We start from the raw sequence: 25,485 nt of genomic DNA, 5'->3' as shown, positions 1-25,485 counted from the left end.
TTTAGTCTGATCATTTTGATGCTTTATAAGAATAAGAATAGTCCAAAGTTTGGTTTGTGGTCCCTGCTATGTGAACACACATTTTAAAATCATGCTCACTAAAAACAGTTAGCACCGACCCCTTGTTGGGTTATTTTAACCCAATATATTGGGTTGCAAGTTCTACCCAATCAGTTGGGTTATGAAATAACTAATTTGTTGGGTTATTTTTGCCAATATTTTATTTATTGTTTTCTTATTATTGTTATATTTGTTGTTTATTATTTTTGGCCATCCTATTTATTATTATTTTATTGCAGTGTAAACAAATATGCACAACATAGAGATATATAATTCTTTATTTCCAATACAATAAGATTGGTTGCAGTTGTTTTATTAATGTACTTCCTTTGATCATAATGTTACTAGCAGTTAAGTATCAATTTACAAGAATCAAATAAATAAACAGAGGCTAGTCTAGCTTATACAATTATAAAAAGTTACAGCACCACCAGGCTTGGCATACTCCAAAATGTAAATATACAACACGTATCAACTGCTTGCAAGAGACGGTCTTCCTCCAGCAGCATTCTTCCCACAATAACGAAGACTTAAGAGGAACCGGTTTTATCCCCATGCTGCAGAACATGAAAGTCTTCCATTGCTTCTGATTCTGAATGATGTTTGTTCCAACCTATAAGACATACAGATATTCTCTTTTGTAAATATACACACACACACACACACACACACACACACACACACACACACACACACATACACATTATTATTTTTATTATTACAATAATTATTTATAATTAAAACGGTATTGTCAAAAATGATGTACAGTAATGTGGAAAAAAGTACAAGCACATGTTGATACCACAAATTCTTTACATTTTAGCCTGATGACCTGTAGGGGTCACATTATACACGTTTCATTACGTATTGTTTAAATATAAAAAATGAAACATTGTTGGTCCTTTTTCACACGACTGTACTAACAGGAAGTTTCAGACATTAATCTCTTACCTGTAAATTTGTCAGTTAAGGCTTCAGGCTCCCACTTCTGAAGATTTCCTTCGCATATAATCTCTAAAAGATAGATACATATATTGAAAGCTTGTCAAGGAAGGCCATTGCTGCAAGTCTAGAAAACGAAAATGCCACTGAGGCAAGCCCCCTCGTGTTTTGTGGTCAATGAACGCCGAAATAATGTATTTTCTGCTATTTGCTTTAAACGTATGATAGGTAGACTGATAAATGTAACGAAATAAAATTATCACACTCGTCATTTGAATTCCGGTGCCTTTGACTGAGTGGCGCTACAGCGGTTGGAGTCCTGACGCTTCCGCTGGGTCCTAAATCCCAGATGCGCCTCCAAATATCAAAATATAATTTTCACAAACGTTTATGATTTACCTAAAAGTTTCGTACAAAGAAAAACAAATCGTGGGGGCGTACCAAACAATTATTTTTTATCTACGTTTGAAATAGAATGATTATAAAAAGCAAATGTTGGTGTCGACAGTCATGCAGATTATAAAAACTGTCTACACGGGCGACCGTTCAGATTTAAAATAACCGCTCACGCAGCTCAATTTTAACCCAGCTGGCTGAGTTGTAACAGAAATGACCCAATGAATGTCAGAAATAACCCAACAAAACGACCCAATATCTCTAACCCAACTATTGGGTTACAAAAATAACCCAACGTTTTTTAGAGTGTGCACATGATTAGAAAAAGCTAAATGTTACTATGAAAAATTTCAGCAAGCTTTTAATTATTTTATATTTCTTTATATTTCTATATTTCTTTATACTACTATTGATATTATATTAATTGGAGACAAAACTATCATTCAATAACTATTCATTCTATAAGTAGATCCTGAAATCTTTTGAAAATGTAATGTTGTTGTGCTTTCCATTCAAACAAACTGCAGCTGCTCTGTGTGTTTATTGTGCAGTCTCGCCCCAGGGGCGTAGCTATATGGTGGCCATGGGTGGCCACGGCTATCCCTGAATGATGGATGGCTCCTATCTGGCCACCTCTGTTGTGCGAAGCAGTTTTGAGATGCGTGTCGGAGTTCACAGAGTGCTGCGCAGATCATTTAGCGAATGCACTGAAAGTAAGGCGAGAACATTACTCTCGCGTTAATATGATGTCATACGCTGACGCACTGACGCAAACAGTCTGAGCGCTATTAGCTGAACAGCTGCTAACCTCTTCGCTTCGTGACAGTGTACTGGCTGTGTGTGTGTACCATTGAAGTTCATCGCGAGCAGAAGGATCAGGGTAGGGTTGCACCAGCCATTCGTAAATTCTTTCTTAAACATGAACGTATAGTCCACACTAGAGGCTTAGTAACTACTACTAGCTAGTTTGTAACTAAATCTGTATGTTATTCGGTTGCACCATTTGGTCTTAAGGCAGAACGTAGCTATTCGTAAGCTCTCCGTAAAGTAATGCGTAGTCGCATAATATGACGTTTACCTTCAACAGTCCAATAGATTAAATTCGTGAGAAAAAGTTGTGTTGAAATGTTGTGAATTTCAAAACATTCTTGATTTAAACTTATTTTACCTCAAATAATAACGGTAAAAAAGGTATATAGAATACTATGAATAACATATTTAAAAGTAGATCAATAAACAAATGCTGTTTAAAACAATACAGCCTACTTAATGCAATAATAAATGACATGCAATATGGATGATTTCATTTTACTGCCAACCGCCAATTGAATAAAAAGAAGATTATTTCATTTTGACGTGCACAACACAGGCAGATATACACACACAGAGGCGCGCTAGGACGGTTCGTGTTAGAGCAGTCAAAAATTAAATGTCATCACATAATGTTCTCTATTTTAAAAGGTAAGTGACTGTAAATGTCAGCATTATCATGTGTGTAAATCATTGAAGAATGTCGAGTGAAACAAGAGACTAATTGTATGGCCGTTTTTGGCTGTTTAAACCGTTTATTTATTTTACACAGTGTAGGCAGCGCTTGTTTTAGCCGAGATGCTAACGAATATAAATTAATGATGAAGCTTGTGGGGCTAACGTTAAATGGGTAACGTTGGTGTTAAATGACAAACAATGACTTTTAGCCACTTTTAGCTATGTTCACTTTTAGTGAATGTATAGCTTAGCTCTTTTTTACTTGTTGTTTGTGTTGAATGGTTTCCCCACCCATGTTACATACATTGTCTGTAATTAAATATTTGTATCATATTCCGTTGTTTTTATCCTTTTCCTCAGAATTTTCAGTATTTTCCAGTTGAGCAGCAAAAAAAAAGTAAGTATTATATTTATTATGATATTTTTATTATTATGTTATTTGTTATATTTGCACATGTAAAAATACTCACTGACAATGAAAAAATCTGAATAAAGTGGATTATTACAGTTGTTGCTATAAATAGCCTATTGTACTCCTTAACCATAGACCAAAGCAGTGACTACCAGGCGTTGTAATATTTTGTTTATTGCTACATTTGTAAACCAATTTGTGATGTGCTAAATGATTAAATGTAATGTTTTGAGAGTTATCTTAATCCCTCTTTTTTGTCTCTATGTCTTATTCCCAGGGACACCCAAGGCCAACAGACCCAGCTCCAGCCCACCCTGATGCTCATCCTTGCACTGCCTGAGACACCTAAGGCCAACAGCCGCAGCTCCTGTTCTCTTTTTGCCTTAAATACATATCTACTTTAGCAATACAAAATTGTGAAATGCACTATAGAAAATTATTTTGACTTTGGATCCTCACACCACCTGGTAATAGCAGGAAACCCATTTGGAGAGAATAGCATTGTTTTTTTCTTGCTCGCAAGGATTTGCTTTTTGGCAAATTACAACTTTACCATTGGTGTAGGCCAGGCCTTGCTATTAGAGACTACTTTTTTGCTGGACTTTTTTACTATTGTACATTTGTACAAAGTACCTGAAATATGTCTGTATTTATATTTAAAGTTAAGGCAAATTGTTTGGTTAGTTTTGTTAAGATGTTGTTTTAATTTATAACAAAATCACCAACACAATATCAATTATACATTTGATTTCATGAATTTAGAATTGTAATGTACAATATTGACTATTTTGGGAATATTTATTCAATGTAAATTGTTGTTGTTTATCAATAAACTGTTTGCTTTGTATTTGCTTTTAGTGTTTCTGCTTATTAAAATATGTGAATAGCAAATATAAACTGTGAAATGGTGCCTTGAAGCACCCAAGATGGTTCCAGACCATTTTAATAAAAGGGATCCCCAAGAAGCCTTGAGGATTCCTCATTGAACCGCTCTTCGTGAAGCGGTGCCTTGAGTTTCCCCTGAGGGTTCCGCCGGCATGGCAATGTGAAGAACCCCAAATGGTTCCTCAAAGAACCTTTAATTTTTACAGTGTATGCCCATAAACGTGTTTGTTACTTTTTCTCATGATTGGAGCAGGGCGCTGAGCATATACTTTATTTTATAATCTCTTGTTCCAAAGACTTTTTCTATTTGTGGTAACCAACAGCACACATCAAACCAGAGCACAGACTTTATCTCACAATTCAAACGGTTCTGGATTGTGGGTTGTGTGTGGAGTTTTTGTTTAAAAACAATCTTTGTTAACACTAACGTTCTCCAAAAGCTGCTCGTCCACACTGAAATGTCTGAAAACACCTGTACATCCATGTACTGCACATGAGTAAAATGTAAGATGCTTCAACATAGTTATTTCTGTCAGGTGTTTATTTTCCACCTTTTTTAAAAGTTTTTAAATGGACGCACAATATAAAATAGAATATTCTGAGGCCTCTTTACATTGTCTGCTGACTTTCACGTAAAATTTCTGGTAAACAGCCTGGGAATATGTCTGTTCTTATTGGGTTGTCCAGAACGTCACTTTCCTGCAGCTCTACATGGCATTTACAGGTGAGGTAATGGACTCAAAAAAGTGTACATGTAAAAGTGAATGCCCAAGAGCAGAGATGGCAGAGTTAAAACCTCAAACTTCCAGTGGGTCATGTGAAAGCCTTGAAGCTTCCATGAGATTGTAATGTCAACAGGCAACTTTTATTATTAGACCTCTCTGAGGCAAACCATCACACAACAACAATTAGAGGGCTAACATTCACTTCATCCAACAAAACCCCTGTAATTCCACCAGATCTTGACAGCATAAAAGAAACACTATAGAGTTTGTGTACCCATCTGTTGACCACCATATGAGCCTCCGAACTCTAATGATGGCCAGCTTACTGGATTCTTGCGACTACACATACCGTCATGTCAACAAGCCCCTCAACTCCTTCGTTTGCTACTCCGGTGAGCAACCACACTCATCTGTGAGAAATGAAATCGAGGGTAATTGCATGTTCAAGACATAAACACACTCCACCAGACAGCAGGACTCTCCTTCTTTTTGCCAAATAATAAAATTGTCTGTTTCCAACTTACTCTTGCACAATACTTTTTCTTCGCTCTAGCTTTACAATTTAAAAAGAACCTCTCTCTCTCTCTCTTATATTATATATAATACAAACCACTCTAGCTCTCGCTTTTTCTCCATTCTGTATGTACATACCCAAACACAGCCACCCAAACCTCTCAGTATGGTACAGAACGCAGCCACCGGCAATAACAAAAAAACGCACAGATCTAGCAAAAATGTATTAGTAATAAGTACGAAACTGCAGTTCAGGTTAATTTTCTGATTCAACAAGCTGGTGGACATCCCAAAATGTAGAGGTTGTGTTTCTATTCAGCTTGAGGTAAAGCCAGTGCATGTTTAATTCATGGTGAGCTTTTCAAACCAGAGTTCACCAGCTCTTACATATTCCAAGCAGGCAGACCGCCATGGTCCCACTTTTGCCGTGTTTCACACCTTTTGTCTGCACACCATCACACTTCTATTTTAATGAAATGCTAATCCCAGGCAAGTTATTCCAGTGTTTGGGTTGGAAACACTTTTATTTATGCAACATCAAAGTGCATGTTGTGTCTACAGAGATCAGGCTCCACACTCCAAGAGCATTCATAAAAATGAGGAACAGAAAGAGATAGAAGAGAGAGAAAGGTGACCTCTTCTTGAGCTTCATTACACCTGCCGTATTGCTGCCTTTTCAAGGATAATCGAAAGCTTTTCAATGACTTATATCAGTACGGTTTCATCATTACTTGTTCGAAAGTTGAGAAAGGACTTTGTGAATGCTGTGGTCCTATTACGTATATGTAAAGGCAGCCTGAAATGTGTTTTCTGCAGAATAAATAGCCTGAGAAATTTGCGGTGGCCCTCAGGCTCAGACACCTGGGTAAATATGTCCCTGACATCGGTTTGAGGTTCATCTGATATAGAGGAAAAGACTGCATGTTGATCTATGGGGTGAAAGTGCATTTAATGGACAAATAAAATCCCAAAGACACTCCAGACCCCCTGAAATAAAATCGTTTTAAAATTCAGGCTTTTACTATGTTTGGTAGCCTTGAGCATCTATGATTGTGTACAACTAAATATGAACAAAATACACCTTTAAATTACAGGACTACAGGAAATGGATGACTCACATTGCAATAACTAATTCTGTCCAATTAGATGCTCTATAGGATGATTATGCCCCTCCTTCCAATATTACCTTCTGATTTGAAGTAAATTAAAGACCTTTAGCTATTTTAAAAAAGATATGACCTTTGATATGTCATAAATTCCTGTTTAAATCAGACACGTCAACACAGGAAAGAAAACTGTATCTCCCAATCCAGTAAATGTGGATATTAAGAATTCCTTTATGTTAGCCGGAAGCCAAGGACCTGATGCAGATTGCTTAGCTCACATTGTGGACGGGGACAACCGCGCTATAATATCACCTTCAGAAAACAAGCATACTTGACAAATGGGATTTTGGGCTCCTATCAGGGGGCTTATGCATATAAACGAAATGTTAACATGTTCTTCATTTTCCCAAGAATAGGCCATGAATGTCAAGAAGGATGAAAAGAGAAGAAAAAAATTGCAGCGTGATTTGTGACTGAAAAGCTGCGACATTTATTCCTGAATTTAACAGATTTTTCCTGAGGTGCTCCATTAGCTGTCCTTTAATCCCAACGAGAATGTCAAGGGCAATTGTAAACACCGGCTCGCGTTTTATCCCTCATTAGTACAAGTACTGTATTTAGTCTAAATGATGCCAATATCATACGCTGCAAAATGAAACGGTTGAAAATATAAATGTTGTTTGAGACGTCACTTTTCAGGCTCTGGCTATTTTCACTGAATTAGAACAAAAGACGTGAAGCACACTCGCACACAAATCTATTTTTGGGGAAATCGACAAGGCACTTCCATTCTGGCCACTTTGTGACCAAACATGCAAATGTAACCAATTATCAAAGCGGTGTTAATGCAGAGGTCTTTCAAAAACTGCGTGGAGACAACATTTCATAACTTCTGAAAGCTACATTAAAAGGCTAAATTAAAATGAATTCAAGCACTAGACTTCTTTTGTCTGAATGATATTACATGTTAACCTATTAAACTCCTGCAGACCCACTCCCACCCCCTGCGGACCCACCGGTGGGTCCAATATTGCATCGTCAAATCTATAAGTTGTAAAGCACAAAACTAGACATATATGGAATCTTTTAAAAGCTTAGAACAGCTTACCAGCCCTATCAATTTCACATTTTTGTTACAATAAAGAACACTTGTTGTCTCAAAACCCACCCCCTCCCCCATGTGAAAATCACATTCAAAATAATTTTCAATTTCATATTGATCACACAAAGTCAAAAAACATAGATGAGTCATAGATTAAAATGAAAGCTCTCACTCTAACACTTAAGCGTAACATAACATGGAACATTTCACCAAATTATTGTAAAAATTAGAGGGTCTTCTGTATAATTCTTCAATGTGTGTGCTTAGGGCACTCTTTTAAATGTAGGTAAAAATGCAAAATGTGCACCAGAGCTGAAGTGATTAATATAAATATAATGGTAGTTGAATCACCTATAAAACAGAAATCCATCCATTTATTCTTACTAGAGACACAGCAGAGAAACTGAATTCCTGATACAATCATTCTGTTTGCCTGAGCAGAGCAATTGTTTGCACACTTTTACTTTTTATACAGAGCTCATAAATGGAGCTCATATGCTGGGAAAGGCCAAGAACATCTCACGATATTAATAGCTAGCATGCCCCCTCCCTCGTCCCTCTCCCGGGACAGAAGTGTTAATCGGAGCCATCAGGTCTTTCCTGCTGGATCAATGTCAGCACAAATTTCAGATTGCTTTCCTGATGCACGCCAACTTATCTGTGATTCAACTTTAATAGGTTATTGAACGGCACAAGCATTTAGGGAGCAGGGCCGTATTTCAAGTTATTGACAATCAAATCCACACAACTTTCTCATTACCATACATTAGGACAAACAGAATTAATCTTTGAGGCACTGTCAGGTTAAAGGACAGCGGTATGATTGAAAGAGGTCAACTACTGGGCTGAAGGAAAATAAATCGCTAACCTGAAATATCCAGTTTGGCATGATAATGCTTTTCTAACACTGACTTGTACATGCACAAACTGTGGGCGTTTTAATATTTTTATAGAAACACAAGGATGACATCAATGGAGTCCAAAATCGAATGTAAACCTGGAACTAAACAGAACATTTAGGATTTTGAAACAATGAAGCCAGCAATCTGTGACATTAACCATGTTAACATCTTTCTTTGTTTCCATTGAAGCACACACAACGCTTTTTGGAACATTAACAAATCATGCTGGGATAACATGGATCATCAGGTTTGCACAAATTTGTGGATTTCGTGCCATCTGGAGTGTATAGTGTCTGCAGTGTCAGAGCAAAGACTTTAAATAACACATACTTACGATTTTATTGAATAATTTAGAAAATTATAAAAATTTAAAAATTAATAAATGTTTAAATTGATATATATATTTTTATTATATAAATATATACATGCAAATTTTTCTACAAATTAAATATGTAAATACAAAATAAATATGCACAATGCACAGACATACATTATGTATAAACAAATTTTTATTCTGGATGAGATTCATTGCGAATAATCATTGAATAGCCCAGAAGAGAACACATTGGTTTCTCGAAAAAACTAGTAGAATATCAAGAAGTTTCAACATTGAAAAATGTTCACTTTGATGGTTGTAAAGGTGTCAAACGCACTGGGTGGCCGTTTAGTGGGTCCCAGCTGCTGCCAGCAGTTCTTACACTGCAAATGGCCTTGAATCACACTGAGTGAATTTCACATCAAAAGCAACAGACTTCAGACGCAGGTACCGAACTGAAGGCGCTCTCCGAGCAGAGGGACAACATGAGAAATGTTTTTTTTATAGAACAGCGAGGCACATATAAGTGTACCAGGTCTGCACATATTTCTGGTAGAAAAGTGTTATAGAAAACCACACTAAACAAAAACAGTACAAATGTATTACACGTTCTTTCACGCTCTGTCTAAATCGGTTGAATGTCAAGAAAAGAAAATAGGACATGTTAGGTTCCCACAATTATGATTTACATATTCACATCGGGGCTAGTTCTGTGACCACAAACAGCTTTGCCTTCAGCATGAATGTACAGTTTACTATAGCAAAGCACCCTTAGCCATTACTGCTCTAGGTGTCATAAAAATTTCACTCGGTATGTCAGCAAGCGAGTGAAATCCCGTCAACCGCGAATACGTCAGAATGTTTCCTCAAGGTCCTTTGCATGTCTGGTCAAACTACAATCACAGTGAAAATGTGAGTTGAAAGCATAAAAAACATGAAAGCATAAAAAACATAAAAGGAAGTTTAGGAGTCTTCAGATGCACCGGAATGACCCGCCTTTGTTTACGCTGCTGAATTACAAAACAATTACGGCCAATGAGAACCAGAGCTCATTTCCAATGCGCAGTCATGCATTTTTCATATGGTGGGCCTTTAAAGAACACTGCTGAATAAATAGACGCTGCGTTGCATTTCGCTCTGCGGCATGATGCGAGGTAATCTCGCCCTTTCTAGTGGCTTCATTACAGTCTAATATGTTCTTCAGGACACTTCATAACTGAAATGTACTTGGAAGGAAAAATGAGGGGTGGTGTATCAGGCAGAGCTTGATGAATAGATGCCTTTTTTATGCATCTGAAGGTCGAGTGGTTTATCAACATCGACGAAACCTTGAGATGAATGACTGCCTAATGTGCTGCATACCTTGCTGCGGTTTGTGCGGACCCCTTTGTCTGCTGTGAGGAATCTATATAGGGAGCTTTTATGATGAAAACTATTTTTAATGTGTGAGATGTTGCTGTAGTGTGCACTGCATAGGTTTTTATTGATAGTTTATCCAAGGGGCCATTTGAAACTCCTCGCTAAGATAACTGCAGTCATACAGAACTGTTTTCATTATCATTTACCACATAAATTATGGCTTATTACGTCTAAGAAGTAAACATACTAAATAAAATTATTTGAGAATAATTACAGTTGCAGTAGATGTGACTACGTTTACCATACACACGCCATGTGTTTACCAGTGGCGTCGCTAGGCCCTTTTTAGGTGGGCTTTAGCCACCCTAAAGATCTAGCTTAGCCCCCCCAAACAATTGTGAGTAATTGTGTAATCTGAACAGGAATTCGAGATCGCTTTATAGTCCTCTTTAAAACTCTTATTATGAAAACGGCGGCAGGCTGCATTATACAGCGCAATCTTCAGTTCACAGCGGTGGAGTGGAGTTAACGTCATAAGCAGAGAACAAGGTGTGTGCATTAACATGACATCTGCATCTTTGCCATTCTTTGTTATAAATACATCTTACATAATATTAGGGCTGCAGCTATCGATTATTTTAGTAATCGAGTATTCTGCTGATTTTTCCATCGATTAATCGGGTATTCAATAATAAATACCCTTTTCTTTATTAAAGAGCAATACTAAATATACAAGAGAAAATACGACAAGTCTCTTAAAATGAACAACTAATTTGTTTACTTTTTAGAATAAAAATATTTTTTATTGCTGAAATTGCATACATTAATATCTGTGAAAAATCTGTGACCCATTTAATACATTACATTGCCATATTACAATCTAAATAATAATATCTAAATTAGTTTTAGTTTCTTTTTTTTACTATTAAATTGTAATATATTTGTCCACATAAAATACAGCGTTAACCGGACTTTTATTTTGGCAGGTTGTCGTTAGACGCTTATTTTTTAGTATGTCTGTTTCTTTACTCAAACAATGAGAGCAACTCTGGAGATGAAGTTCATGTCCTCATAAAGCGCAGACGCAGACAAATTCATGAGCATCACGCGTGTAACACGTTATACTGTGCAGTTCATTCACTCAGACACGCAGAACAGCCAGATGGCATGTGTAAATAGCATGATTCGGCATCCACTAGTCCGCATCAAATTTCACTCGCAAAATAGACTAAAACTAAGAAAAATAGCAGTTCACCATTTCAATAACCATTTCAGCATGAGACACATGTGAGCGTGTGAACAGACTAAAATGCGTGTGTCTCACGGTGAATGCGTGAGACTTGAGTAACATGTATAGAGTTTAGCGGGCTGTGCGTTAGTAATAACGGTCCGTGGGGAAACGCAGTACTCCGTGTGTACTGTAGTTAAACGGATTAAACAAAGCGTCGAGGCAACAAAAATTGCCTCGATGATTTTTTTGTATTCAAATTACTCGAGTAATTCGAGGAATCGTTTCAGCCCTAAATAATATGATGCGGGAGCGATACAAGACCCTTTCATATCTACTGTAAAAAGTTGTGTCTGCGTTCACCCCATGTCACACTGTTAACTAGTTGTTTACCTCCAGCAAAATGAAATTACTTCACACCAATAACGGCATACTTTAGAAAAAGATCATGGGGATATTGTAGCGCACAGAAATGTGCCATTCATGATAAAGCTCTGTTTTATTTTTCTGCACCTAGTTATAGGGAGCTGACGGTAGTTTTGAGAGCACCGGGAAAGACGACAGGCAGATAAGAGTTAGTTCAGACTGGTGCGGCTGTGTTATTCATGTTACTCTGAGTTCCGAGTAAACAAAAGTGTACCTAGAAGCTCTTTGTCATTTTTTAGACGCTTTTTTATTATTAATTTAAAACATATTATGGATGTGAAAGATGAACACGCAGTCATGCGCAGGAGTGACAGCGCTCGTGCTAATCAGAATCATGAATGGCAGGGAAACATCATATCAAGTTATTCCGTCTACTAAAAATTGAAATAAAAACAATAATAAATGTTGCAGATTGATCGATTAATGTGATATTTATTTTAATAACAATAACTTGTCTTTATTCTGCATATTCTGTCTTAATCATTTATTTTAGTAATGTACAGTATGTGGTGCTTAGAGAGTCTCTCTCTCTCTCTCTCTCTCTCTCTCTCTCTCTCTCTCTCTCTCTCTCTCTCTCTCTCTCTCTCTCTCTCTCTCTCTATTGTATACTCATTGGAGGCTGAGCCCCCCTAAAATTGAAAACCTAGAATCCCCCTGGTGTTTACAAGCTCCCCGAACAAATATCAAGCAGGTCCATCAAATATCTTTGAAACACTTCTATCTACGGACCAATGAAAGTCCACACAGAATTAAATGAACGTAAATTACCCTTAGCGTTTTGTGTTAATCCAAAAAGTAAGCATTTCATTGCTGCTCTTAGAAGAAAAACAAAAGCCCACTCCCCTCAGGAAGCTTATGTTCAAGAGCCTTCAGCTCCGCTATCTGTGCCGAGGAGAGGGAGGGTGCAGAGGTGCAGCACTTTGCATCAGTCTCCTGAGGGAAGGATAAAGCAAAGAGGTTTGTTGCTCAAAACAGAGATGAACATACTCGCTCTTTGTTTGACTACAGAAGATTTGGATTCATTGTGCGAGCTCAAAACAGAAAAGAAAATACTCGCTGTTTGTTTGACTGGGGAAGATTTGGAGTCATTGTATAAGCTGTTTGGTGGTTTTTGATGAACATTCTGCACACAGTTTTACAGTTTGGACCATAGTTGGTGACATTCTTGTGGTGTCAATACCAATGTCATGTTAGCATTTTAAAGAATAATTAGTCACATGGCATTTTATTGTACATGTGATTGGCTAAAAAAACTGTATCCTGAGTTTCCTGAATTCCAATTTCGAAGGTTATGTACCAGCCAAGCAATTGAGATGAAATTGAGATCATCTCAAATGCATATGGATAGCCCTCCTTTGGTCTTAAGGCTCCAGAACAATAAAGAACTATAATGATAACTATGAAAGAATAGCAGAGTTCACACTAGAACTATACAATGATAAAGGAAGGGCATGGCTGAGATCACTTTCTGCATTGGCAGCCAATCAGAAGTTTAAAAGTAACATGTAAAACATAATGTTATGTTCCACTGGTAAAGTATTATATGGTAATCTTTATTATTGTTATTGTTGGTGTGAACAAGACTTTAGAAGTTAAACTTTCAGAAGTTAACTTTCAGAATTAATGTGACTCACAAAACAAAGCTAATGTCATTTTTATTCACTGTTTCAACGTAAAGAACCTTTAATAAACAATTGGTTGAATTTTATTGTATATAAATTTAATAAAAAAAAAAGTTTGTTGAATGGGTGGTGTAACTTTGTCGCATAAATTTTGTCGCATATAAACGGTTCTTCTACTGCTAACCCAAAATAATACTGGCTAGACATACTTTTAACTTGCAAATGTAATTTACTTGAATTATTTTATTTGTTATCAGAAATAATCTGCAGGGACTCTAATCTTTGCGGATGTGTACCAGAAGTTAAGTTTGGGCCACAAAAACATGCATGGGCAGTAACATTTGTTTATGTTGTTGCTTTGAAACCATCTATAACTTTGATATCTTTAGTATACGCCCTTTTCACAATGACGTCACTTAACTTCCGCCTTTTTGCAAAGCAGTGTATCATAACATCCGTCTTGCAACAAACAAGAAGAAGAAGAAGAAGAAGAAGAAGAAGAAGAAGAAGAACTTCCGTTTTGCCGTCGCGCTGGAATTTAACAACAGTGAGAAAAAAAACTGACAGAACACGTATTCAAGTACTTATCCTAGCACCTTCGCTAACACAAAAAGAAAACAAAACACTTACCTTCATAATCAAACAGGTACTGTTCAACGAAGAATTTGTATCCTTTCTCTAGATTTGATCTTGTCGTTAGCAAAAATTTGTCTGTAAGACGTTGTACATCATCTAGACGTATTTGTGGCAGATGTGCAAGCCACTTGGTAAAACTCCATTCTGAGGCGCTAGCGGAAGTAACGTCTTCTTTTTGAGTTTTACTGGCGGTTGGCAAATCAGCTTATAGGTGCATTACCTCCACCTTATGAACTGGAGTGCTAGCGGAAGTAATGATACACTGCTTCGCGGCAAAACGGAAGATGCGTGACGTCATGTGAAAAGGGCGTATTGGCTAAGTAAGGACATGTCAACGATTTAAATCAATGTTCAGGCAGTCATATTTTGTGTAAGATAATAAAACAGTGTCAATAATATTATTTAAAATTATTAATTTCAGTATTACTAATAAAAATTAGAGAAGCCTACTGTATCACAAATCTATAATCTGTATCATTTAATCTATAATATACAGCGATAAACACATATTACATATTTTTGTTATTTTTGGCTAAAACTAATTCACACACAGGGTCAAACATTTCTTCAGAACTTTCAGATACGTTGAAACTTATAATCAGTACAAAAAGTATACATTTCAAAATTAAAACAATCATTTTCGATTCCAAAACACAAGAAAATACTTGTGTGATATATTATGATGTTGTACCTGATGTACCAGTTCAGAAGTACCTGAAAATATAAGATGAAACACATTTCCTAAATCTGGTTATTTGCTTTAGACCTGACTGCACAAGGAGCTCTCTCCACAAATTTTATAAAACAGTACACTCAGCTCTGTAATACATGCGAATGTACAAACAAAACAAAGATCAGCAAAAGCTGGTGCCAAGTGTGTGACATTCGACATAATTCAGAGCATGGCCTAATCGTCCAACCAAGCACACTTGCCAGCCCTTCATGCTTTGCTTGCCCACAGACCCGCATGAACTGAATGACATTTATGTCCTTTTATATCTGCTTTTATGTTGCCTCGCCCTCTCCGCGTTGACATTTCTGTACACTAAGCAGAACAAAGATTTTCACATGTGAGATCAATTTGATATTTAAGCATATGCTGCTTTTTCACACACTAATTAAATTGTGGCAGACGAGACATGAGAAAAACACACATCCATTACCCGGTCAGGTCCGGTCGCTAGGCCTGATTAATTTGTTACGTGTGTTTGTGGTGATGTATGCGACGCGCGGCTCGGAAACTGGTCAAAGTATATCATTGGGCCCCCGATTAAAATCCAGTCAGATAGTAAAGACAGACGACTGCTTCTCTTTGGGGCTTATCGTTTTCTTATTGTCTCTAAGCCACGGGAAGAGGAAGTACTGAATGGAAAATAAGCCTGGAAAAAACCTAGCGGCATATGTAAACAGTGTGCCAACAGTATATTCATCTTGTGGTATTTCAGTGCATTACAAAATTGTATTGCGTAAGAATGCATTTTGCTACAGTTCATCAAAAATGAAAGGGGTCATAATAATTGTTTTTTGCTTTTAAATAATTAATATCACAAATATTGCGACACAAATTATTCTGCTTCAGTCTTTTAATATTTTGTTTCCTCCTTGAACATCAATGGCTGTTTGTGGTAGGTTGTGCATTCGTTCCAGTTTGTCCTGTGAAGCTGTAATGCTTCCCACTGTTCTTGACATGAATCTTTCAGGTACTACAAGTTCTTTTGTTTCCCAGTATGCTTTGCACATTTCAGTTCTTTCCCACAGCGCCTCAGTGATGTTGAGATCTAGCATTGAGGGACTCATACATGCCTATCACAAATAATGTGTGTAATGTCGTCTTGTGTATTGTATGTGAATATGTCATTTAGCTTCATCAGAACACTACTAAATAAAACCAAAATATAATATGTAAACTCATGAGGAACCGGGTTATGTTAAACTTATAAGCACAACTGTATATGAAGAAATGGAAATGCATCTATATGTTTCGGCTTCTCCTCATTATCAACCACAGCAGACGTCCCGCCAAAACCAGAGGAACAAGATAATTAGTCACGCCAGGCTAGGGCCTGGGAAGCAATCTGACAGAAGAATATATTGATTTAGGAGGGAGGGTGAAGTAAACAGCTGAAGTTAGGGGTTGCTATCAATCTTTCCCTCCAAGTCTATCAGTATATGATGAAGCATGTATGTGTGCTTACACACACGCTCATTTCAACAAGCCGTCGGACAGCTTGTCAGAGGGAGACAAATGTAGGTGGGAACTAATGTCTCAGAGGACTCTGGAGGGAGTTTTCAGCCTCCGAACTTTAGCGCTATGTTTTTTGCCAAGTTTAAAGCCATCCCTTGAGCTGCAGACTTTCCTGATGTAGCTGGCTAAATCTGAGGATGATGATAGAAACGGTAACACTGAAAAATCTCTCCAAGTGAATCACCGCCTCTGCATTCATTACACAGAGATCAGACACAGGTGTGGGTTGTCTTATGGAATGCCGCTGATGCGTTTAGTGTAAAGAGTGCCCGGGATTCAATAGCTCCTTGTTGCGTGTGTTTGTGTGTGCATTTGTCCTTTTATCCTTCACAGAAACATAAACACTTACAATAGCCGCCACATCCCCTAAAAGCAGGCCTGTCTTGAGGATAAGTATGTTTTGCTATGTCTCTCACATGCGATTGCATCTCCGTGCATCAGAGGATGGGCTGAAGGAGAGATAAAGTGTTATGCAAGCAGACGGCGCGGCCAAAGGCTGAAGCTCTGAGAGGGGGATTTTAATGTATCAGTAGTTCACTGGTCCAATAATCTGTGGAGACCCGCGACAGCGGACCTGGCGGCTAATTGACGGGCTGTTTGGACAGAGCCACGAGAATGCGGTCACTTTCACGGTCCCTCGGTCCCGTGTTTCTGTCAGGAAGACGGACAGAGCCGGGGGAACACAGAAAAGAGACAGACGCTGAGCCCGCAGGGGGACCTGATGTCATTCACACAGCGCTGAGCTCTTGGGCAGCTCTCGGAGAGAAAGACATTCCTACCTCAGGAGCGACAAGTGCCAGATCCTCACTAACGCAATGTGAAACACCTGTTACTGCCAAAAGCTCTCAGATGTCTCTTACCTCAAGCAGACAAGACATCAGTCAGCCTCCAAGAACTTTCAGCTGCTACTAGCACTCAAATAAATCACTACTGCAGAACACAGCATTTTCTTATTGTTGCATGTTTGACAGTTTATTGAAAGAGAAAGTAGAGAGATTGAATGAGAGAGGAGAAAGATGGGTATAGGATAAGATATTCAAACCCATGTCTCTGACATGAGCACCAAAGCTCAGTGGTCTAATATTACTCGTGTATGCGATTTGATTTGTGCATAAAACTGCTTTACTTAATGTAAATACAGTTGCCACATTTCTCAGGAGAGATTTTGTTGTAAAATAAATGTATCACTTTACAACAACAAAAAACCTGTGTGCACATACCAGGATTAAGAAATCAGATTAGGAATGATAACCACATTTAGCTTCCGGTGTCTTTAGAAACATGACATGTCTTAAATGAAATGTTTGCCCGGCATATATTAATCTTCTTACAAACTGCAGGCATGCACTCTTTCATTTACAATCTCTCATAGAGGGTAAAAACATACAAATAAGTATACTTCAAGTTTTATTAAGTATACTTAAATAAAGTTCAAGTATACTTTTAAAGTCACAGTGACTTTGAAATTGAAAAATCTCCCTTTTTATGGAAAATTGTAATGTTTTTTGCAAAGTGACTAATCTGTGTACCACTGTTTTCTTTAATTAAAAATCGTAACCCCCGTGAACCGTGAACCCTAACCCTAACCCAGACATTGAAGAGGAGTGGACCAACATTCCACAGGCCACAATCAACAACCTGATCAACTATATGTGAAGGAGATGTGTTGCACTGCGTGAGGAAAATGGTGGTCACACCAGATACTGACTGGTTTTCGGACCCCCCAATACAGTAAAACTGCACATTTTAGAGTGGCCTTTTATTGCAGCCAGCCAAAGGCACACCTGTGTAATAATCATGCTGTCTTATCAGCATCTTGATATATAATAATATAATATATAATTATAATATAATTCAATTATTTGTCAAGTATGGTGACCCATACCCGAAATGTGACTCTGCATTTAACCCATCCAGAGAGTAGTGAACACACGCACAGCAAGTGGTGAACACACAGACACCCGGAGCAGTGGGCAGCTATCACTGCAGCGACCGGGGAGCAAGTAGGGGTAAGGTGCATTGCTCAAGGGCACCTCAGTCGTTACCCGCTGGCTCTGAGGATCGAACCGGCAACCTTCTGGTCACGAGTCTGACTCTCTAACCATTAGACCACGACTGCCCACGACTTGATATGCCTGTGAGGTGGATAGATTATCTCGGCAAAGGAGAAGTGCTCACTAACACAGATTTAGACAGATTTGTGAACAATATTTGAGAGAAATATGCCTTTTGTGTACATAGAAAAAGTCTTAAATCTTTTGAGTTCAACTCATGAAAAATGGGGGCAAAAACAAAAGTGTTACGTTTATAATTTTGTTCAGTGTATATATATTTTATGGCATAAAATTTTGCTGTATATTGTTGCTATATATACTTACACCTACAAGCCAAGTATATTTAGAAGAATACTTTATTAAACTTTTATAAAACGCGAGGTGCGGCTAGAGGGCAGCAAGTGATTTTCCTCCATAGGAATTCACTATCACAAACTCAAAGTACCTATGTTTAACGACCTGAACAATGACCAGGTAAGCCCAAATTTCTGTCGAACCTTACTTGTAATAAAGACTAGCTGCTGTTAAAAGAACGAGCCCTTATTAAATGGATAAAGTGAAAAATCTCACGCTAAGCTTTTCTTCCCCATAGAAGTCCATTATAAGGAAACAGCTTAACATACCAAAACAACAACCACAGAAAACCAAAATAAATACATTTCTTTATCACTGATATCAAACATAAGCATGATAACAGAAAAGTTTTATGTTCTCAGTTTGTCATTGCCTGGAGCCACGTAATGTGGTTTCTTTATAATGAACTTCTATGTAGAACAAGCTTAACATGAGACTATTCTTATCCCTGGAATAAGTGCTTGTTCTTTTAACAGTAGCTAGTGTTTAATACAATTAAGGTTTAATCGATATTTGGTTTGTTCGGTACGTTAAGTTGTTTCATTATAATGGACTTATATGCGGGGAGCGCTTAACGCGAGATTTATCACTTTATCCGTTTAATCAGGACACGATCTTTGCAGCTAGTGTTCATGACAAGGTTTGACAGAAATTTGAGCTCACCTGGTAGTTGTTTAGGTACGTTTAAACCTTGTTAAGCATTTTAGAAAGCCATCCGACTCGGCTCATCCCAACTGCAGATTCAGGTTTACAAGGCACTTTTATCTCCGTTTCTCAGTCAATACTCGCATTTTCCCCATTCATGAAAATCAGCTTTTGCTACATACAAAAACACAGGACACTGTCATGGTTTGATCGATTTGAACAGTGAAAAGCAATGCAAAACACAAGTATTTTGAGTTTGTTATAGTGAATTCCTTCTTGTGGAGAAAATCCATTGCTGCCCTCCATCGGCACTTCCCGCAGTGCCGTGACATGATGTGCAAACAACCTATGCAGTTCGACTATACAAGTAGGTAAGTAAGTAAGTTTTGATAAGTCAAAAACACAAGTACAAATTAAAGTACATTTCTGAGATGTATAAAAATTGTACACTGAAAGTATACTTTCTTATTTGTAGTTTATAAGAAATGCACACTTGAGTAAACCTCTTTTTGGTAATGGTACACACCTGTCACAAATCCATCAGAATTACAAAAAAAAAACGTATTCAACATTTATAAGTGAACAAAACAAGAAATGTGTCTGATTACATACTAGCCACAAAATCAAGTGCCGACCAAAAATGGCAACACAGCAGCAAAATGCACAAACTCACAGAAACCTGAAAAAAAACTCTTCTAATCTCCACCAGTTTGACATTTTAAAAATCCTTAAGTGGGTTGTTTTATTAGACGCTTGTCATCATAACCCAGGAGCGCCATGCTCACATATTCAATTATCTAATACAGCGCCTGTCTCTCAACACCCCTGTTCCATACTGACATGACAAATGTTAACAGGGGCCGTATAATAAAGTCTATTCTCACCCTGAGCCTCAAATCAATCTGGGTCAGTGTCACTTGGTTATCCGTAGGAATATATGCACAAAGAGTATGTCCTTGTCTTAAACAAAATCGGATAATCTGTCTACAAACACAGCAAGAGGGAGAGCAAACACACACTGTGGAGCAGGCTTAAAGATCCAAAGACCTCCACGTACACGCTGGACTGAACTAAATCACCCATCATCCCTTTCAGCACCCGGAGCCGACAGCAAGGTGGAAGGGAAAATAGAAGCACAGCTATTTATATTCAATTATGACTAAACATCTTATTATGATATTTATTGTGAGTAATTATCATGAGTCAATAACAGCTGAGTGTTTTAATTATACCCCATGTCGAGGGGAACAGGAAACAAATAATGATGCACACACACCGCTCTCCTTGAAATACAATTGGGACCCATGTTAACGAAAACCTATTCATTTTTTATTTCATAAACTGATTTCATGACAACTTTGTAAGGAGTCAACAGACCAATAAGCTGTAAAATAACAGCCTAATATCCGGCCTGTGTTTTGCATATCGATTGATATCCAGGAAGAAAAACATCTTATATCAACAAGTGAGTAAGATACTTGTTGAATTGAACGTATTTATATAATTAAATAAATTAAACTATAAATTAGACCTTTGTGTCAAGCAATGAATGAATATCAAGTGATATGCATCCTGTTTGAAATATTTCTCTTTTTTATATACAGTAATGATATTATTGTTGTTTATTTATTGTTATTGTGTTTCCAAAAGAACAGCTCAATGGGGGAAGAACTGTAGGACACGAGAATGAGCTGTAGGGTGTGGAAATGACAAATGAACAGCTGATATCACGAGTGAAACCAAGTGGTGGGACTAATGCCAGAGAGGTGATTGATCAAAAATATACAACTTTCCCTGCTGATGCAGGCATTAAATAAACACAGCATCTGGAGCAGACCAGATACCAACACAATGCGTAATTTTCCCTCGGGCTAGCGATCCACACGCATCCAGAGGCCAACGAGATACAGCTAAGGTCATCTCTCACACTTCATGCTAATCGGTCGGTCCGCTGATAACACAGGGGCTTCTGGGATTGCCGCCGTGATCCTGTTTACTCTTACATCTAAAATGCAGTCACTGTGGAGAGGCTAAGAGGCGGTGCTCCGAATCGGTCCTAGTTTCCTTGGCTGAGTTGCGCGGTCCGCGGGACGGAGGAAGCGACCATGTGTGGCGACAGCCAAATGTCTGTAACTAATCTAACTGACAGCCGCTCAGACACAGATCACAGGGCTGATGGGGAAGAACAGTGGAACAAGGAACTTTTAAAGCAGATAATCTATAAAGAAGTCGTTTTAAGGTTATGGGGTGGGCCCACACTTCTCAGTTGTATGGGACGGCCTGTACAAAAACTTCAGTAACAAATTTCTATTGTCTAACATAGTAGGAAAAATGTATTTGTAAATTTCTTTGTTCTGTTAAACACAAAAGAAGATATTTTGAAGAAGGTAGGAAAGCAAACAGTTATGGGGCACTTTTGACTACCATTGTCATTTTTCTACTATGGTAGTCAATGGTGGTCAAGAACTGTTTGGTTACAAGCATTCTTCCAAATTTCTTTCTCTGTGTTCATCACAACAAAGAAATGTATACAGGTTTGGAACAACTTAAAGGTGAGTAAATTATGACAGAATTTTCATTTTTGGGTGACCTGTCCCTTTTAATAAATTACATTAACAGTCAGAAACATAGAACTTAATAATTCATCTGAAAATATTTCTTATCAATATTGATGTTCAATGAAATGTTATTAATCTGCCTGACCACTTTACATTCACGTAACACAAACCATAAAATAAACCAAATTTGTTTACGTCAACAACTGATTAGATTGGAAATCTGATCATGAAGTCTGTTTACGCACGTCCCTGTTAATCTGAATTGAGTATTTATTTGCTACTTCCAGTACACAAAGACTGGTATTGTTATCTTCTTCTTTTCAGTGCCAACTTGGAACCAAATTTCCTATATTTTTGACATCCTTAACAGTTACACACTTAACAACACACAAAAAGGAAGCACAACCCTTCACATTTACCTGTCACATCCATTACTGTCTATTGTTGCCCTTATTTTTCAGCAGAAGCATGACATGTTCCCTCTATGGCCAATGGGGAAACAGAGAACAGCACGGGCAGAAGAAGAGAGCCTGCTGTCAGCTCTAATTTCTTCTGTCATACGAACGTTACTTAAGATCAAATATATCATGTTCTTGTCTCCCCGTGACACATGAAAGGGCACTTCCACATATTCATTGGTTATACCGAGAACTTACAAGATCTTGGGAAGTTAAGAATATCTACATCTAACACGTGCTATTAGAGCTTGACAAATGTTTTTCATAACTACCAAAGCAATATCCCTTCATCCTTCGGTGCCCATGACACGAGAGACACAAACAAGACCTTCTGGTGTTGACATTGTGTGGCTTCTGGAAAAAAGTATTCCTTGTAACCAATTTAGCTAATGCAAAAATCATGTATGTCAGATTCTAAATATTTTATTTCAACAGAGACAGGATTAAGGAAACTTTACTTCTGGCACAGCAGTGCTGAAGAGAAAGGGCAAGCAAGCAAGTGTGCGAGGGAGTTTTATAAAAGCAATACTGTCGCCGCGCTCTCATTCAGCAACTGACACTGGTAGCAGTATAAAACAACAGATGTATTGGTGAAGTAAATATAAAATGCACCCTGCTCTTCTCCCTTGAGAGAAACAGAAACCGTTGGTACATTATGAGAAATCATGAGCGCTGGGAAACAGGACCACTCATGTGAACACAATGACAGCGATGAGTCTGGTCTGTGTCCTATTTACAAAACTACGTCAAAATGAATAGTCACAACAGTATATGGGGAAACCAAAGGTGAAGGCGAATCTATAGACCTAAATGCACAGAGACACTGTTTCCTGTTGTATAGAGATACTATGATGAATTGTGTTGGTTGGCAACACCTGCAGACTTCAAGAATTCAACTGAGAAGAAAATATTTTCTTGCCATGAGGCTACAGTATAAAAACTAGATATATTGGAACAATACAGCAATATTTTTGTTGGTGTTAGAATGGTATCAGAAGGGTCAAAAGTCTTTTTAACAGAGATGCTTTTCATTTTTTTGTAAACTTTCTGCCTCTAAAGTTATTCTTCTGAAGTTGCAACAAATCTCTGCCAAATGTCAAAGGCTATTAACATGCTGTCAAAAACTTTCCTCAAACTTACCACCGAGAAGTCTTCAGCCGAGCAGTTCTGTCCACTGAAGTTGCAGCTCTTCAACATCTCGTCCAACTGGTGACCCGTCCGGTTGAATATGTCCTGCATGTCCGGCGCCGGATACTCCAAATCCGTCGGCTTGTGGCCGTCCTTATTTTTGGGGGGCAAGCCGGTCAGGTTGGCAAGGTGGTAGATGTCGGCATCGGTGAGGGCGGAAAAGCAGAAACGGTTGATGTTGCAGATGGTCACGGCGGGGAAAACCATCTCGGGGGTGGCCTCCTCATTGAGCGCCGTGACGTGAGGATGCTCCAGGTAGGAGATGGCACACTTTGCCGCCTGGTACAGAAAGAGAGCCAGGGACACCAGGAAGGCTAGAGCCCAGAGGGTCTGTCTGACGCCCAGCCGGCCCGAGACGAAGATATGGTTAATCCCGTGGAGCGAGCAGGCATTGGCGAAGCCAGCCAGGTCCTTGGCTGGGGGACTGCAGCTCTCCTCGATCAGGCTCTCCTTGTCCCCATCCTGGTTGCCTTTTTGTTTCTCATCCTCCTCTGCAAATTTGATTTTGCAAACAAATTCGATCGGCATGTGGGCAGCCAGGTCTGCGCTTGGGATGTTTGGATAGCAGCTTTCGAGCCCTGTTCCACTCACGTTCCTCTTCCTGCGCTCTGACGAACAAGATCTCAACTCCAGAAAGCACAGAGGAGAAAAAAGGCAGGCAGAGAGAGAGAGCGCGAGAGCGAGAGCGAGAGCGAGAGAGGCTGTTGCTGCCGCGTGGAGTGGAGGTGACTGCCTGTCTCCCAGTTCCAACAGTGTTGCCGCTGCTCCGCTCTCGGACTGCTCATATGAGCACTTGTTCAGCACGCTGAGTCCTGCTGGCCAGCAGTAATACACCTATCAAAACAAACACAAACGCACAGTAAAAAAACAACAACAACAACCTCGCGCTCTGCTTCACAGCCACGCATGAAAATTCAGCGTTTTGAATCAAGCTAAAAGAGGCTTCTTAATAATTCATGAGGAAGCAACACTGTGATTATTTCCTACTCACCGGCGCAAGGAGTCGCAACTCAAACACCCCAGCCCCCCCCCCACGCTCTCCGCTCTCTCACTTTCTCTCCTTCTCCACCGCTCTCTTTCACATGCACACACATATACGCACACACATCCTTCTCTCTTACTCTCTGGCTCCTTTAATCCACTTGTTTGAGACGCTTTCCTACCTCTTCACCACAATAAATTGTCATCAGGGGTTGATTGACTGATCATCTAAGACTGGATAACAATAGTACGGGGTCAGACGGTTTAACGCAGTCCCCCCCCAAACCCCACCCCCCACGCAACCCATTCCTTCAGTTCCCAGAGGCATCCTAATTGCAACAATAATGAGTGGAAGCCAAACACCTCACAACTCGGAACGATCAATCTTCTCTTCAAGAAAAATAAGCGAGGAAAAACAGGAAATAAAGAAAGAAAGGCAATTGATCATGCAGAAGCATCAGTCAGAGATTAAAGAAGGCAGTACAACGGCCCTTTCTTATCAGGAATTAATGGTGGCATCACGGAGCCCCGGCACGAATTTAAATTAGCGGCCGTCTCCTGATCCAGGACCAGATGACATTAGAGATGTAGAAACAATGTATTGATCTAGATCTTGTGTTGTAAATAGCCTTTTTCCAGGTTGCCAAACAAAATCAAGTAAATGTGGAAACAGATCTCACAAACGTGATTTCCTCAGTGAGCGCGATTAGCTTTACAGGTGAAATCTCTGTGGGGGGAGACCTTTGGAGTAACGCTATATTTAAAAAAATATATTTAAAAAATGGGACAAAAAAAATCTGCATTGATATGATCTTGTACTGTACGTCAAGATTTTTTTTTATTTGTTGCATTAGCTTATTTTTAAAAATAGATATGATTAAAAG

General features: G+C 38.6%; 1 protein-coding gene across 2 annotated transcripts in view; it reads right to left on the bottom strand.

Annotated features, from left to right (window-relative positions):
• Positions 1-24,700, bottom strand: part of asic4a (acid-sensing (proton-gated) ion channel family member 4a) — a 127,010-nt gene extending 102,310 nt beyond the window's left edge. For both annotated transcript variants that reach the window (XM_057335298.1, XM_057335299.1), the window contains exons 1-2: positions 24,612-24,700; positions 23,573-24,454 (exon numbers count right to left, since the gene is read on the bottom strand). In XM_057335298.1, coding sequence (XP_057191281.1) covers positions 23,573-24,148 — 576 coding nt within the window. In that variant the 5' untranslated portion in view covers positions 24,149-24,454; positions 24,612-24,700. The remainder of the gene's footprint in view (positions 1-23,572; positions 24,455-24,611) is intronic.
• Positions 24,701-25,485: the final 785 nt, after the last annotated feature.

This window comes from Triplophysa rosa, linkage group LG6 (genome assembly GCF_024868665.1).
Source record: "Triplophysa rosa linkage group LG6, Trosa_1v2, whole genome shotgun sequence".
NCBI lineage: Eukaryota > Metazoa > Chordata > Actinopteri > Cypriniformes > Nemacheilidae > Triplophysa > Triplophysa rosa.
The sequence above is the reverse complement of the archived record's forward strand: the minus strand, read 5'-3'. Positions and strand labels throughout refer to the sequence as shown.